The sequence below is a fragment of the Sciurus carolinensis genome, chromosome 8 (genome assembly GCF_902686445.1).
Source record: "Sciurus carolinensis chromosome 8, mSciCar1.2, whole genome shotgun sequence".
Taxonomy (NCBI): domain Eukaryota; kingdom Metazoa; phylum Chordata; class Mammalia; order Rodentia; family Sciuridae; genus Sciurus; species Sciurus carolinensis.
This window is the reverse complement of record NC_062220.1, coordinates 58,482,545-58,500,155: the sequence shown is the minus strand read 5'-3', so window position 1 is coordinate 58,500,155 and position 17,611 is coordinate 58,482,545. Positions and strand designations below refer to the sequence as shown.

Below are 17,611 nucleotides of genomic sequence, written 5' to 3'. Positions count from 1 at the left end.
TTTCATTAACTTTGAAAAAATGCTTCATCTTACTAACTTAAACAATAAAATATTTGTAATATAGGAATTTCATTATCATTCATAAATTTCAAGCTCATGAAAGACAATGATGACTGAGGAACTATCCAGGACATGCAGGAGTCATGACAATTAAATCTGGTGGTAGATCCTAGATTGGATCCTGAACCAGGAGGTAAAAATTAGTAGATTAGGGGGGATACTTAAAATTTGGATAAGACTAATAGATGTCTTAAAAAAATATCACAGCATGATAATTTCTTGGGTATAGTTGAACAAAGAGTGAGCAAGAGAATAGTGTGTACTATTCTCTGGAAGTCTAAAATTATTTTAAAATAAGAAGTTTAAATATTCCATTATCAAAATAGATTCTGTTGTCATGTATAACTACAAAAACAAAAAAAAATATTAGATTTTCAGCTTCAGTTTATAAAAAGACACAAACAAAAACAACATAATTGATTGTGTTTGCATTGAGCAATATAGGATAAAATACTCATTTAAGAAGAACCTAATAAAATTCTTTACTTCCTGTATAAGAATGCTTTATACTCCTAAAGCCAGTGACTGCATTACTTAATAGAGCAATAGTTATGGACACTGTCTTATCTTGTATGCTTAAGAAATACAGCTAGTGAAAGAATGATCTAAACATGTACAACTTAGTGACTCCTCACATTGAGGACCATATGTCAGTAATGTCTTTTCTGTTTACAGGGATAGCCTTCTTATTTTTGGACACTTTCTAAAAAACAATTTTGATATGAAAAGTGGTTTTCTAAAATTTAATGAGTCTTTTAAACTGAAATCCAAATACATGCCAATCTGACATTAAAATAAAAAAGATTAGATTATTTGATTCACTTTACCTGAAACTGTGTGATCCTTAGAGTCTCTTGTTATTTTTATTCTTGCATGAGGAAAGATATAATGCATGGTCTTCCCATTCATCTGTATAATCTAAGACATACATGTGACATGGTGAAAACTCAAGGTCAAAGACACAAAATACAGCATACAGACTTTAAACCTGTTCATTTAAAAGCATATTGTTTAAATCAATGGCAATGCATTGGAAGATTGTCAAATGACAATTTAAGGACCACATATTTACTGTATATAATTATTTTGGTTTCTGAGTTCATAATGAACATATGTAACTAACTGTTAAACTGGTTTGTTTTATTTGGGAAATTAATGAATGTGTGCAATAGGTCCTGGAAGGTTTCTGGTATAACAGTGGTATGTAGTTATTATTGATGATTATGAGAATGTAAATGCAAAATTATCAAACTGATTTGTCATGGACAATCTAGAAATGCAAGAGCATTTAAAAGTATTTTTCAGCAATTAAGTAGTGCAAGTAGAGAAAAACCAGAGGAAATTCCCCATACTCTATCATTATAATTAGGATTGCTTTATGTTTAAGTTGCTTGGTTTTACTGTTGAATTTTATGTCTGTTGAGCACATCTAGAAATACTAACATATGCTGAGACAAATTCCACTTAAATAAATAAAGTCTTTTTTCATTCTAATACATTCTAAACCTTCTTTTCAATCAAGGGTTGTGTTATTGATGGTGTTCTATCTCATTTATTGTTTCTTAGAAGGAGTAACACTTCAGGCTACTATTCCAAGTCTGTTATTTTGATTCTCATGACTGAGACTTGAATGTGATAGTACTAAAGACTATTATGTCTGTTTCTGCCTGTTGAAATGTTGTTTCTGAAACAAAATGAGTGAATACAAAGTTGGCTTTATATTTTACAGAATTTTGCTTTCAAAAGAGACTTGTGAAATATTAATAAGTAGAAATAGGAAATATTTATTCATATATAATAGGATGCTATGGAATCTTTTATAGTACAGAATCTTCCTATTGACTTAGAAAAAATTTTGACTCAAATTGAAAATGAAAGAAAGTTCAATAAACATGGACCTATTATGTTATTTTAGAATATGTCTAAGAGTATTTGGGAATATAATCCCCAAATACTAAATAGAAGACCTGAAGAAATGTATTGTGTGAAGAAAGATTCCTAGGAAAACTCATGTGACTTTAATGTGCCCTGGTAAATCCCAGTTGTAAAATTATTAGAATTCTCAATATTAAAAGTAAAATAGACATTAAAAATGCAAGTTATAGCCTTTAGCATTTATTCTTCAATGTTGCTTTCAAGTCATCTTCATACAATTTTCTAGAGTTTCAGAAACTGTCTACCACCAGTTTCATGAGTATACCTAATAAATAAAAAACATTAAACTTCCATAATTAAGGTCAAAATGACCAAGAACTAGGGCTGGGGCTATAGCTCTGTGGCACAGCACTTGTATAGCATGTGTAAGGCACTGGGTTTGATCCCTAGCACCACATAAAAATAAACAAATAAAATAAAGGCAGGCTGTCCATCTATAACTACAAAAAAATTTTTAAAAATGACCAAGAATCTATAAAAGCATAGACATCTTTTCCTATCTATAAACTAGATGTGAGTCAGATTTTTTCTAATCATTGCATATGAACTTGGAGAAAGTCCGCTAGTAGATGGAGTCACAGGTAGGGTAGGTGCCAAATAAGAGTAGAAGTAAAGCCGGGGGCAGAACTGAGGTTAAGTAGTGTCCCATATCTTATCCTAAGGATTTGGTATCTGTCCCTATTGTCTTTTGTAGATTCTTCACTGACAGAGCTATCATTTGCATACCACCCCAAAAGGATTGTTTTTATTTCTTATCTACAAATATTTCAAAAGAAATTATTTTTGTGAAATGAGCTCTCATGTTTATGAAATAACAAATTTGTGTTGACATATCTTTATTTATACAGACATTCATACATTCCTTCACCTGAATACTACACTGGTTAGTTGCAGGGAGCAGTGTGCCCTACTGGCTTCAGAGCAATGGATACACCATGTGGATGCAATCAAGAGCTGCTTACTCTAGATGCTTATAGTCCAGGACATAATACACGGAGTAGTACTGGAGCCCAAACCAAGAACACCTTCTGCAGATTTGCAGGGTGATGATGGTGGTAGTCTCAGGGAAGTCTTGGTGCAAGAGGGAGCATTGCATGGAGACAAGAGGGATGAGGAGGGTTAGCTAAGAGAAAGAGGAGAAAAGTCCAGGAAAAGGAAACAACATTCAAATGCCAGCATAAGAGAGAGTGGCACCTTCAGAGGAACTTCATGTGCCTCAGTGCAGCAGCTGCATGGGAACTGCAGAGGATGTGGGCATGAGTGCAGAGTGGAGGTGTTTTGTAATTGTCATGATATGTTGACCTTCACAGCCATTCTATAATGGGTATTAGTCATATTTACAGATTAAGTGACTAAGGAAAAATTTAAAAATAAAAGAGTTTATGTGATATGTTCAGTTCACAAAGCCAGAGTTGAAGATCTATTTAGTAAGGCAAAGGTTAAACATAAATACATGTATTTGAAAGGTAACAAATACAGGTTTGCAGATTTGTTACTTTTGTAGTGAATATACTTGTGAGTATAATAAACATTCTCAGAACTATTCTTCTATCCCTACAATATATGTTTTACCTAATATATTTTTAAAGCAGATGAGTGCTTGCATTTGTTGGTTTGTTTTTATTCTTTTTGCCTCCAGAGTACTTAATAAACACAAATTCTTGTTATGCTTATGTTTTCAAATAGAAACATCTGACTTTATTGGTTCCAAGAGCTCAATATTAACTTTTTATGATTACAGATGCAAAGCAGTGAATAAAACAAAAATATTTTGCTATTCTCCAGAACAAAACATACTTATGATGTGTTAGAGACAGTACTTGAAGATAAATATTAATGTATAAAAAGTATGAATTTTGTGCTTTACATAATAAATTTTGAACTGCTATGCAGTTAAGCATATGTTATCTTCTATGTAGTGTCTATTTAGAAAGGAATTATAAAGAAATACAGAGAAATTATGTATTCCAAAATCAAATTATTTGTTACTTGTTTGGGTGAGGGAGAGGTAATGACCCAGAAGAGTCACCTGAGTTTGAGGGGTGGGCAATGTTCCCTTGGCCTGTGCAGAGGTTATATGGATATTAAATCTATTACTAGTTTATAACTTTATGTATTTGCAGTTTAGGTTACTCCACATATAGTTTTTTTTTCTTTTTTTAGTTTTAAAAATGGATATCAAAGTAAAAATATAAAGTTAAAAAAGGTAAAATATTGGTGTCAGCAAGAAAATACACATTTGTCTACTACATTCACTAAATGAGAAACATGTATTTTCTATTTTATCAATCATAACAAGAAATTTATTAAATGATTCTCAATATATCCTCTTTACTTAATTCTGTGATTATATTAGTTTATAAGTTTATATTATTGAAAATTATGTACATATCCTCAGTAAATCCAATGTATGAATTCATATATGTTAATAACAGAAAAGTAGGAATAAAAATGTCATTAGAGATACCATGTTTCATCTACTTATAGAATTTTAGAAATTTTTTGAGAGTGAACATATATTTCTTAAATGCATTCTCAAATAATATTAGATGAAAAATTGATTGGAGAACACTGTTCTGGGTATTTCTGGGAATAGTAGTGTTGTATACAAGTTTATGTTTTAGTTGTTCAGTTTATATAGTTAAGCTTATTATGATTTTTTAAAAAACATTTTCAGTTGTAGATGGACACAATACCTTTATTTTATATTTATATTTATGTAGTGCTGAGAGTCAAACCCTGTGCCTCATGAGGCAAGCGCTTTTACCACTGAGCCACAACTCCAGCCCATGATTTTCTTAAAATACTTGTGTTTTCATTGACTTGACCTAGGTTTGTGGGAAATACTAAACTTTAGAGAAACAAATAAGTTGGGTAAAATATATTGACTATGCCATTACAAAGCAATTCTTATAATAAAATATATTTGAGTGTGATTTTCAACTGGTATATTTATTATTTTAGTAATTGTAAATTATGAAAGTAAATTTAAGATTTTAAAACACATTAGAATGATTTTATTACTTGTCTAAGTTCCTAGCTAGATCTTTTTCATGAGAGTTGAAATATAACAATCAGAAAAATTCTAGGAATAAAAAGATAAGCTAAGAAAAAAGGATAAGATAATTCAATACCAACTAATATAGTAAAATGAAATACAAAGAAATAAAAGCAAGTTGACATGTTTATAGTAGCAAGGCAACCCTAAATCAAAAGTGCACTAAAGAGGTCAAAAACTAAAGAAAGAATATTTATGATATGTAGAGAAGAAACTTAAAATATCTAGAAAATAAGATAATGTGAAAAAACAAAAAAAAAGAAGAAAATTCTCAGAAAGGAAAATTATATTTAAAATTCAGAAAATTGCCTATGAAAATTGAAATTGTTTAGGAAGAAATAAAATCTGACACTACAGATGAGGTATTGACATTAATTATACATTCAAAAGTCTTGTTTTCTTTTATACCTCAATATAGTAAGCACTGATTTAAATTATAGTAAGTTTATGTGACAGGTTTTCTTGGTTTTTGAAAATTCACTTTTTATCTGCATCAATGAATCTCATGAAGGAGTAAGTTAGGAGTTAAAACAAATGAAATAAGTAAATTCTCTTTTATGGGTATTCTAATGATCATAATGAATACACAATACGCAAATATCTGATGTTTTAGGGCAAATGATTTAAGGCCACTAGGTTTACCAGAGGAATCTCCTTCAGCTTCTCCAAATGTTAATCTCCTATGTGTCTTTCAGGATTTATCAGAAACATCAGCTCATTTGCTTAAAGTAAGATTATGAATTTTGGTATCATGTTTATGTAATTACAAAATTTATCTCTGAGTTTCAGTTTCTTCATTTACAAAATGACATTAATAATATCTACTTCATGTGAGTTGTTTTGTAGAAAAAAAATAAAAATGAGTGCAAAACAACCAATGTTTCCACAAAATAGACCATCTAAAATGTCAGTTCCCTTTTCTCCTCATGTGAAAATTTCCTTCTTTCCTAACTAACTTGGTTTAATCATCTTACTATTTCTTAGTTCCTGAACATACTGTTATTGGAAATCATTGAAAACCACTCAGACATATTTTACCAACATTCTTATGCATTCATCAGGAGGTCCATTATTCTTCTTGCATATCAGTGCTGGATGTCTTATGCAAATTTAATGAGTATCTTTTGGAGGAATAAATCATTTAAATGGGCTTGTAGAAGAATCATAGTTATGATCCAATGTCAACGAGTCACAGCTGATAAAGTGGGTTACATACTTAAGCTACTGAAAAAAAATAATTTGTGCATTTGTTTGACAAACACCTAAGATAATTTTGAGACCATTCTAGGGTAGAACTGAGTATTCTGTTGTTGTTGATAAATCTGAAAGAGACTACTAAATACAGCACTTACTTGCTCTTGATGTTGACTGAGAGGTCTAGAGTGGACCAATCTTTCTGGCAATTTTCGATCCAGACCATGTCCATTTTCCAAACGAGACTCCCTGGGTTTATCAAACCAATCCGTTTCCTCACGACGCAAGTGATAGGCTTTGGAGACCAAGGAAACATCATACATTGCAACCACAACTAATAGAGATGACAGAGGGCAGCAGCTGTTCTGCAGTACTAACATGCACTAGGCTTGTTAATCATACATGCATTTCAAACACAACTCTCAATGGGACCAGAAACATAACTTTCATTATTATGCCAAATATAAAATTATGCTGAAAATTTATACAAGAAAATAATTTAGAAAATATGATGCACATGGATTTTTCAACATCTCAGAGTGAAATAAAACAAAATCAAAATTTAAATCAGAACAAAATGGAATTTAGATAGTGATGGAACAAATAGATGAACAAGAGTCATTTTATTTAACTTCAGTTCATCAGTTCCCACTTCCTCACCTCTCCCTACAACTCATCACCCCCCACTAAAAATCAAAAGCAATTGTATGCCTTTAGTGTGGAAGTTTCTGTTGTTTTTCCACTTTTATATAAACCCAATGGAAATATGAAGTTTCTGGCCCACTTTTATAAAAACCCAATGGAAATATGAAGCTTTTGGCTTTAACACTGAGTTTTTTTTTTTTTTTTTAAAATATGACATTTCTATGACATTCACAAATAACCAAAAACATTTATTTCTAAGAAGATCCCAAATGTTATTGCTAGGAACATGTGTGCCACAAGCACTTGCCAGCTTAATATTAAAAATGTATCTATTGGAAATTTTAAATACAAATAAAAGATTACTCTCTGAAAAAAGCACTGATTTTGAAATTAGATCAAGAATTGTTTTTTTTTTAAATTTATACTGTGACAAAACTTTACAACATAAAATACTTTTTTGAAAATGCAATCACAAAGTACACAATTATTACTTAAAATTTTCATCATGCCATTGGTACTTCCAAGGTTTCTTAAGGCTATTATAAAGTTACTAAAAGTCCTATCTTACCCAATATATAAACTTTTCCTATTATGAATTAGTTATATTCTTTGTAAAAGGGTCCCTAATTCATTGTCTTTTTGGAAATACACTGTTGCTTCCTAAACAGTAAATCCTTCTCAAATGTTCATCCTGAAAGATTTGTGGATGATGCTGTCAACGTACACTTTCTTAAAACAGCAGCTTCTATGAAGCCACACTATTGAGTTTCTCTCTCTCATTATAGTTTCCTTTTTCTGGCTACATCCCTGAGAACCTTCTCTTCTAAAACTTGCTCCCAAGATCCTTCCCAAGACATTTCCAGTGTATTCACCACTACATACCTCAAAACTTCTATGACCCTGGCCAGAACTGCTACTTAACCATAGCATTTCCCAATTAAACATGGACTGAGAAATGATGTGCAGTGAGTGGTTCAGTTAACCTTGGATTTGAGGAAATACAATAGTACGTACCTTGCTTGTGGTTGCCTATGTACTTAGCTGATCTCACCTATTAGAGTATAAGCTACTTGAAGGCAAGGTTCAGATCTTCTTTGATTTTTTTAAATTATCCCTTAACACTAAAAAAATGCCTCACACATGGCGTAACATTCAATTGATATTTGTGGAATGAATGAAGAATAGGTAATTAGTTATCAACTAGAGAAAGATGATAAATATTCTAAATATGATAGATTTTAAGTGAAAAATTAATTTATCCCTGAGTTTCATTAATAGATATAAAGAATTCTTTTTTAAGATCTACTCAATTATTATGGCATAGCATAGTCTTAATTTGAAACCAATGATTAAGTTAAGCAATATTTAGTTGTAAGAAACATTTGAAAAGTAAATAAAAAACAAACCTTTAATCACCAGTGTTTGAAAACTCATTGGATTATCCTGGACCACACTGACTCCATTTTTGTCTTATGTGTTTTTATTACAGATTGCTCATGAAAATGAAATAATCCATATTGTCTTCAATAAATAAATTATACATCACATGATTTTACTTCAATATGCAATTTTGAGATTGTATTTGAAATGTGATTCTGTAAAGTAACCTAATCCAAATCTTGTCAATTTATTTTCAATACTGATTGCATACTTTTTTTGTTATATAATAACCCTGTATGTAACTGAATGAGTGTATACACCATTCTTTGTATAGAGATATAAAATCAACCAAGAGCAACCAGAGTGAATGAATGGACTTTAGTATTAGATTCCATGTTCATCATTTATAGTAAGTTGTACATAAATGTTAATTGCTTATAATTATAATTGATCTATCATGTGGAGTCATATTTATAAAATAACTTTTATAAAATAGTATCATGTTCTAAATTAATTTTCTGGAAATTTATACTCTTTAAAAACTTGATAATATTTTCCTGAATTCTTATGTGAAAAATAAGACAGGGAAGAGTTCCATATGTAGTTTCATTCTCCTCTGTGTCAAATTTTTTAAAAAAAATGTACACACTGATATTTGGAGGAAGGGACATGGGACATAATAAAGAATGTTTTCAACAGAAGAGTTGTGGTAATACAGACAATTATGATTTGATTGTTTCTACTTGGCTTCAAGCCAATAGACCATAAAATCAAGTGAAATAAATTATGTCTACCTAGATATTTATCCCATGTGAAATATTTCAAAGAACTAGAGTCTTACAGAACATATCTGAAAAACACAACTTATAAAGTTTAATTAAATTCTAAGAAAACATGTAACACACAATTTGAAAACAGAAAATTTGTTTTGTCTCCAGGAGGCTAAATAAACTGTTATATGTTACACTGTTTGAAGACATGTTAGTAATATTCAGAAACAGACATAGGATTATATTTGATAAAAGTTTGTTTAAAAATGCCTAATATTCTGAGTTCATACATATCAGGAATGCATGATTAGGAAAAATAATTTTTATTTTTCCCTTGAATAACTAAGGAATTTAAGATTTCAAAATAAAAGTAGATCATTGGTCATCAGAGAAAAGCAAAATTATTTATGTGACAAAACATATATGTAAATTTTACAGTGCACATCTTTTAAATAATGACTGATTCATGTTACATATATAATTCAATTTGTTATAGCTGTCCTTTAATTATATTTAATTATATCAACATAATCTTTATGAACATGTTTTATCTTATTTTAAAATGCATTATAGTTTTTAAATGTCATTTAAACTGCTTTCTTCTTTGGTCTCCATTTTACATACTTCAGAATTGCATAGGCTGCATGATATCTAATCATCTATATCAAATCATTTCTTTTCAATCTTTGATGACTATGAGCATACATCAAACATTTAAATGAGAAATAAATGCTCATTTTCACATGACTGTATATAAATAAATGCCACATACTGGGATACCCATAAACACTTATATATCCAGTCCCAAGATTAGAAAACATTAGTGAAGAATAAATGTGTATTCAAAAAAAGTGAAAAAAGTATTAAAGACTATCTCTACTAATGTCATAGTTTTGTTAAGGTGTATAGATTCATTTGAACAACTGGCTAAATTTTAAAACACACACATGGAGCATTTTATTTAAATGAGTAATTATCAATACAAATGGTCAACCCAACATCCTAGAGATAAAACAGAAGGTAACTGGACTACTGCAATCTCACAAGGAAAAGTATTTTGTCTGCCTTCAATTCAGTGATTAGTCCTTTAAAAACTGTAGAACTGAGTTTTTAAAATCATGGTTGTGTCTAAGCTTCAGGAATTTAGTGAGGCCCTAAGAAACTTGGCAAAACCCTGTTTCAAAACAGAATATCGATAAAGGTCTGGGGATGTGGCTTGGTGTTTAAGTAACCCTGAGTTCAATCTCTGGTACCAAGGTAGGTAGGTAGGTAGATAGATAGCTATATAAAATAAATCATGGCTGTTCTAATATGGGAATAGAAAGAAATTCCTTTTCATAAAACGCATTTTCTTCCAAGTCCTCAGGAAAAATGTTTGAAAGGAGAGATGTTCGTATTGTTAGTCTTTGAAGTCTCCAAAGAAATGAAGTAATAATACTTTTGGTTGATCAGAACCTACATTCTTATGTAAACCACAGAGGGAATTGGGGGTCAGGGAGAAGAACTAAGAGTCAAAGTCCTCTTGGAATGGGCAAGGCTTTTTACACCCCTGCACTTTTTCTTCACGTCTAAAACAAGAACTGCAGTAATTTCCTAAAATTATTATGCTTCTATATAATCAAATAAAAATCCATTTTAAACTGGTTTTTAGTTAATTATGTGCTTGTCTTAAAGCAGTTGTTCAATATGAAAAACTATCAAAACAACCTAGGGCAAAAAATGATAGATGATAACAAAAAGTAAAGTCAAAGAGAAGTTAATGCGTGCCCCAGGAAGGACTGAACTCCAAACTGCTAACATACGAAAAGCAGTTTACAAATTTTTGAATTTGAAATCTAAAGAATGCTTCATAACTACTGGTAAGTTTCTTTTATTTTCAATATGTATTTAATGCAAAGATTTCTAGAATGTAGTGCAAAATGTACAAATCTGTCAATAATAGAATTCATGAGAGATAAAATGGAAATTGTTCATTTAATGAGAATTACAAAATTCTACATTATACTGACATCAGAGGCTGACTGAAAAGTTCTTAAATACAGCACATTCTCTGAACTAGTAAACACTCATGTCATAAAAATGATGAAATAATTCTCTATTAGAGTCTAGCAAAATATTACTAAATGGCTCTACCCCTTAATAATGTCACAAACTGAAAGAAATTTATCAAAATTTTTTAAAATGTATTTTAAAAAATGAAAAACTTTCCAACTGTGGATTTAAAGGATGACCATATTTTATTAACAGAATTATTTGGTAATGGTTTAAGAAAGCAGACACAAAACAAATCAAGCAATCAAGAAACAGAATAAAAGAATAAATTAAAAATAAAAGCATGCCACAAAATCTATACACAAGATAAAATTTCCATGTACAAGAAATAAAATTAAAGTAAACATGCACAACACACACCAAGAAAGGTAGAATACATCCTTGAAGAAGGGAAATTAAACATGCAGAAAAATGAGAGTTTGAGTTTTGATAGTAACAGGGTAGTCTGAGGCCCAATTTACCTTCACTGTCTGACATGGCATGCTGGAAGTCATCCATGATGAATGCTATGTCACGGTCATAGCCTCGAGTTCGTGATTCTTCTCTCATATGTTGCTGAACCTCAGGCAAGGAGTGACTTGATCCAAATTGGTCTCTGGTGTCTGCAGATATTGGTGGCAGGGGTCCAGCTGCAGCTCTGGCCATTCCCATGGGTTGGCCAACAGGACTTAGTGGACTTTCTTCTTCAGAATTCTGGGCCACAATAGGTATCCTTCCTCTACTCTGGCTAATTGGCAAACTGGTAGGCTTAGTTCTGGCAGAGGATGATGCATGACTAAAGGAAACATCGAGAGCTTCAGCTTCTTGAGCTTTCAGTCTCAGTGATGAGCTGGAAGAATCCCTTTTAATTGACAAATCAAGCCCATAGACAGATGAAGGTCGAGAGGAAGGTCTGGATCTGCTGCCACTACTGTATGGCTTGTCTGCTTCATCCTGCAGAGCTGATCGTATGGTATTTCCTAATGTGCCCAATCCTGAGCCAAGTGATGATCCCATAAATTTTTGTTGGTCTGTAATATTTTTTCTGAGGCCAAAAGTGATGTCATCTTGAAGAAGCCTTGCCCTAGAAGAAATACCACCAATAGAAGAAGTGCTAGAAGTCATATAGCTCGAATAGTCAGGTTCAAGGTCTCTACTTTCTTGGATAGGTGAAAATTTGGACATTTTAGGGTCAATTAGTGATTTCTTATGCTTTGACTGCTTTTGATAAAGAATGGCTGCTGGCAGTTGTTTGGCTGCTTGTTTTTCAAGTGTGAGTCTACTGATGCTGTACTTTTCAGATTTGGGGAAATGTCTATAGCTCGTATCAGCATGGTAATAATGTGAAAGACCAGCAAGGTGATCTAAGCTCTCTGTCCCTCTACGGAATTCTTGTTTAATCTGATGTTTGAGAAGTTTTAACTCATAAGGATCCTCCATTGGATCTTCCTCTGCCTTCACATAACTATGCAATCTGGAGGAACTCTGTAAAGGTGCTAGGAAATCCGTCACTTCTTGAGACCTGCGTGCCTCAGTGGTTCTAAGGAGTCGGTCTGTTTTTGACAAATCCTTTTCATGAAGGCTAAATGCACTGCTTAATGCTGCTGTTCCTTTGCTTATCTCTCCAATGTCATCAATTAGGACATAATTCCGTGAAGTATGATGGTCAATATCTGCATAGAAAGAATCTGCAGATATGCTTGATATTGGACTGCTTGCCATGCTACTTCGTTCTTCCAAACCGATTCTCAAGTCTAAGCTATTATACTTACTACCAAGATGGGAAACAGCATACGTATTGTCAGTAGAAACTGGTGCTATCATCAGGGGTTGATTGCGAATCACTTCATAGTTTGAAGTTATCTTGGGCTCCAAATACAAAGTGGCTTGCCGTGGCTTCGGTTGTATCACCATCATCTGTGATGGCAACTGATAAGATGGTTGTGGGGTTGGTGTAGGTTGAGCTTGCGGGGTGAAGGACATTGTTGCCACAGCTTGGAAAGTTGGCTGAGTTTGATAAGGTGAAACTTGCTGATGGTACAGAGTTTGTTGCTGAAAATGGGATTGTTGGGTGTATGGGGTGGGTGCTTGGGTAGGAAGAGCAGGGGAAGAATACTGGTATTGTGTGTAAGGACTTGTTGGAGGGACTAGTTGAGAATCTGTTTGTGTCTGTGGTGGTATGAACTGGCTGAATTCAGTTTGGGGGGCAGTTCTTGGTCGCTCAATGCCATGCTGACTTTCAATGCGGGTTGGCCTAGTGCTGCTGACTTCGCTGTCAGACATGTAATCCCGATCCTCAGCTACCCCCTGGAGGTATGCTCGCTCTCTCTTTTCCCTTTCCTTTAATAAAGCCTCTTTTCTCCTGTTAATTCCCATTTCCAGATACCGCAACTTGGCATCAATCTCCTTTTCTTCTTCATCCAATTCTGCTTGTTTCTTTCTGAGCTTTGCAGATTCCCTTTCCACAAGATCAAGCTCTCTGTCTATGTCCTGGAGAATCTTCGCTCGAGCCATTGTGTTGGTTCTGCAGATCCTTCTCCTAGACACAGTGCCCATTGTGCTGAAGGTTGACGGAGTTCCTGTGGAAACTTCCTCAGGAGGTGGATTTGGCAGTGTTCTCTTAACTTTTTTCTGTGTGCCAGAGGGTGTCATGGTTTGAGAACCTTTTGTCTGTAAGCAAGCAAACAAAATACAATACTTTTATTATCAATGACAAAAGCAAAGGCCAAACAGATTTCATAATTTACATTTATAAAAATGATTTCATGTATATGTTTTAGCTATCAAAGCAAAATAAAATAAAAAATTTACATATAATTTCACGTATTGGACACGAATATGGTTAACTGGAAAATAATTTTTTCTTTCTTGGTAAATTGGTTACTTATTCTTATAAAAACACCAGTAACATGAGAGAGCAGCTTTGAAATGTGTATCAAACTCATTGCTTATGTAGGCTTGTATTTAGTTTGATTCTTTAGGAGGAATCTTAAAAACTCATTTTCCATCTAAACACACACACACACACACACACACACACACACACACAGGATTATTTACTGAATCTGTTCTAAGACTCTCTGTGTTAGCCACCTAAAATACAAGTTACACTTGTTGAAGATGTTTGTTTATTGTGTTAAGTTTCATATCAGACCTATCTTGCCATTCCTGCCTCTCTCCACTAGAGTGGCTGTCATTCCTTTTCTAACCCTGCAACATTTTGAAATGATATCCTCAAATTCTCTAATATCTCCCCTCCTCCGAAACAAAGAATGATTTGAGTTCATTTCCAATTTACTCTTTCAATATTTTCATTATTTAGGTTCATTATTTTTAGGCTTTAGTATTCTCAAAATTTTTTTTTTCTTCTTTATGTTTTAGCAATACCTTCATGAAGCAAAAAGAATTGACTACAAGAAAAATTCACTGGAACCACTTTTAAAATCAATCAGATAACAGACGGTTGGTCAGTTGTTGAGTATTTTTTTATTTTACTTGGTTAATTTGCCATATACTTGCCTACTAATAAGCACAAGTTTTGAGAATCATAATTTTAGGCTATCATAAGACATAAGAGATCTTTTTGATAGTTAAACTGATGTTCTCAAAGTATCCAACTATTCCATAGCAGATTTACACTAGATCTCCGGTCTTCTGCCTGCCTGCTGCCTGTTCTTTATGAGACGCTATCTTTCCCTTTCTTTCTATTGTCATCCAAAGACATGAATTCTTCCCCTTCTCCTCAATCACCACAATACTGGTGGTAGAAAAATAATAAAAAATACACAAGGCTATGAATTTTGAACTTGAAAATTAATTAGATTGCATTTGTCCTAGACCCTGTACTTTTGTTGCCTTTTTATCACTTCCAAATTCATTTCCTCCTTGGCTTTCATCTGCTTTCTGGTATCATTTTTCTGCTCATGTATCTCCACTGGTTGGTTCCTCAGTAGACAGCCATAATATGAAATATTATCCAAAAGGTTTATTGAAGTTTATCTGTGCTTCTGAAATCTAAAATATTGGATGGAAATGAATAAAGACTGTCAGTCTCTGTAACAGGTTATAGTGATTTTTAAATTGTAGTGTTTTCTTCCTCACAGAGAAATCTGAAGAAAAATGCAGAAGGCATATGTCCAGAGGGTCTGGCTGGCATGTTACTTGTTTCCTCTCAAACCTCAGTTCTTTTTCTGATATATAATAGGCACAGTTAAATCATAAAATTCTTTTGACGATCAAATGAGAAAATTGTATAATACTGTAGGCACTCATTAAATACTAGTTTCTTTAAAAATCTTATTTATATAGAAAGCTACTGGGTATTGATAAAGTCACATTCTAAATCCCTTAAAAATATTGACTTATAAAAAATACATATATATATGCCATATCTTTGACTAACAACTGGTCATAATTAAATAATAATAAAATGAAAACAGGGATCTTATCATTATTTTCTTCATTAATAATTTTCCAAAATGCAACATAGATATATGTTTCATAATTTTGAAAATTTTTCCACAGTAATTTTTTCAGTCCTCTGAGTACAACAGGAAGGTGAAAATTACATTTTGGGAGTCTGGGTATAAGAATTTTAAAATTTAAAATGTTCTCCTGTACTACACGCTGATGATTATGAAATGGCTTGATAAGGGATGTTTTGTTTTGTTACCATGGAAGTGTTATAGCACTGACTACAGAAACATTCCAAATTAAGAACTCTCCTTCCTACTAGAGGAGATGAATATGCTAAATACCCTGATGTGATTATTACAACAATGTACATGTATCAAAACATCACACTATACCCAATAAATATGTACAATTATATTATGTGTCAAAACCAAAAGTAAAAATATAGAAACAGGAAAAAGAATAAAAGTCCACTGCAAATACAAAACTAAATGCTTTCCAACAGAAAAAGAAAAAGATACACAAACAGAAATTACTATTAGGGAAGAGAGAAATAGAGATAATGAAAAGAAATTTCTAGGTCGATAAGCAAATTTTGAAATATTACTTTTAAAAATACTGTAGGCACTCATTTAATGGGTTCAAATATTTGTTGAATAAAAGAATGAAGAAATGAAACAATAAAATAAGAACTTGTCACTATTTTTAAAGACTCTCAACTTTTCAGAATTCACTGAGTAGAACTGGAGTATATATTGTGAGGTACCATAAAAATGACTACTTATTATATTGAATAGTTTCTTAATGAGATAATCTATAAATTGACATAAATTGTTATTGTTATTACCTATACACAATTTTTTCCTAATTAACTTTGTTTCACTGTTTATATTTTCATTCAAGAGAATAGGCTTAATCAAATCTTTTTTTTTTTTTAATGAAGCCCCAGGTTAAAGGAACATTTCAGGTATTGTGAATTTTTAATTATCCTCCCTGATTGCAAATATTTACTGATCCATGACTTGTGTCTATTAATATTTGGGGAGCCATGAATTTGAATCATGAGAATAAAAGACAAAGAATAAGCAGGAAACTTACTGAATTAACCTAGTTTACTACTCAGTCTCCAGGTATGGAAATCACTTTGCTTTTGTCTAGTTGGTTACATAATAGTTTTCATCCTGATTACAAAGGTAGAAACAAAGGTGGAGATTTGCCAAGGTGCCAGTCATCTATTTCACAAGTGAGGGGCAGTGTGACACAGTGATTGAAATCTTAGTCTCTCAGATTATATATCTCTAGTTCTGCCCTTCATGAGAGGTGAGACCTTTAAGTAGTTGCTTAGTATATTTGGATCTCAGTTTTCTTATATATAAAAGAAGGTTAATATTTACTGCTACATTAATAATGTAGCAGTGGTCTAAGGAATAAATTAATTAACACAAGAGTCTGGATTAGTTCTTAGACCAGAGAAATCACTGCATGCGTACACATACACACACATACACACACAGACATGTAGGAATATACATTTTTTTCCTTTTAAAACTTCGCTCTAATATTTTACTGAAGAAATATCTTAACTGGACACTTCCTAAACAACATTTGGTCAAAGTCCTGCCCAAAGTGAGCAAACACAAAGCATTTGTTTTCAAAAAAAATTATGATAGGGAATTCCATATTACAACAATGTTGATTTAATTCTTAAAAACTTTAATCTATAGCTTCTGTTAAAAAAAGCCAAAGGAATTGTCTCCAAAGATGAAGTAGTCCTTTACTGATGCTTAAGTAACATTCCATAAAATGCGTTCCCTAATCCTAAATTTCAAATTTTAACTAAGGAGGTAATATTTTGTCCCTATCAAAAAAGTATTCTAAATGAATGATAATGAATGAAAAGATATTTTAATCCCTTAAAGAAGTTTTCTCCTGTAGAGGGGTCCTCTATAATACAACATCCTATTAGGAAACTCCTACTACATGGGCAAACCTTGCTATAGTGAAATCTTCTACTGATTATTCAAAATAAGCTAAATTTTCAAACATGTGCTGACCATGAGAAATGATGAAAATTATTTTCATGAAATGAAAGGTAAAACAAAGCAAAAAAAAAATCAAATACTTG

The 17,611-nt window shown here is 32.2% G+C and overlaps 1 protein-coding gene across 1 annotated transcript in view; it reads right to left on the bottom strand.

Moving 5' to 3' along the window:
* Pclo (piccolo presynaptic cytomatrix protein) overlaps window positions 1–17,611 on the bottom strand; it is a 423,596-nt gene that overhangs the window by 153,538 nt on the left and 252,447 nt on the right. Inside the window, exons 7-9 of the mRNA XM_047560916.1 lie at window positions 11,556–13,743; window positions 6,406–6,542; window positions 888–978 (exon numbers count right to left, since the gene is read on the bottom strand). Of these exons, the coding sequence (XP_047416872.1) occupies window positions 888–978; window positions 6,406–6,542; window positions 11,556–13,743 (2,416 nt within the window). The remainder of the gene's footprint in view (window positions 1–887; window positions 979–6,405; window positions 6,543–11,555; window positions 13,744–17,611) is intronic.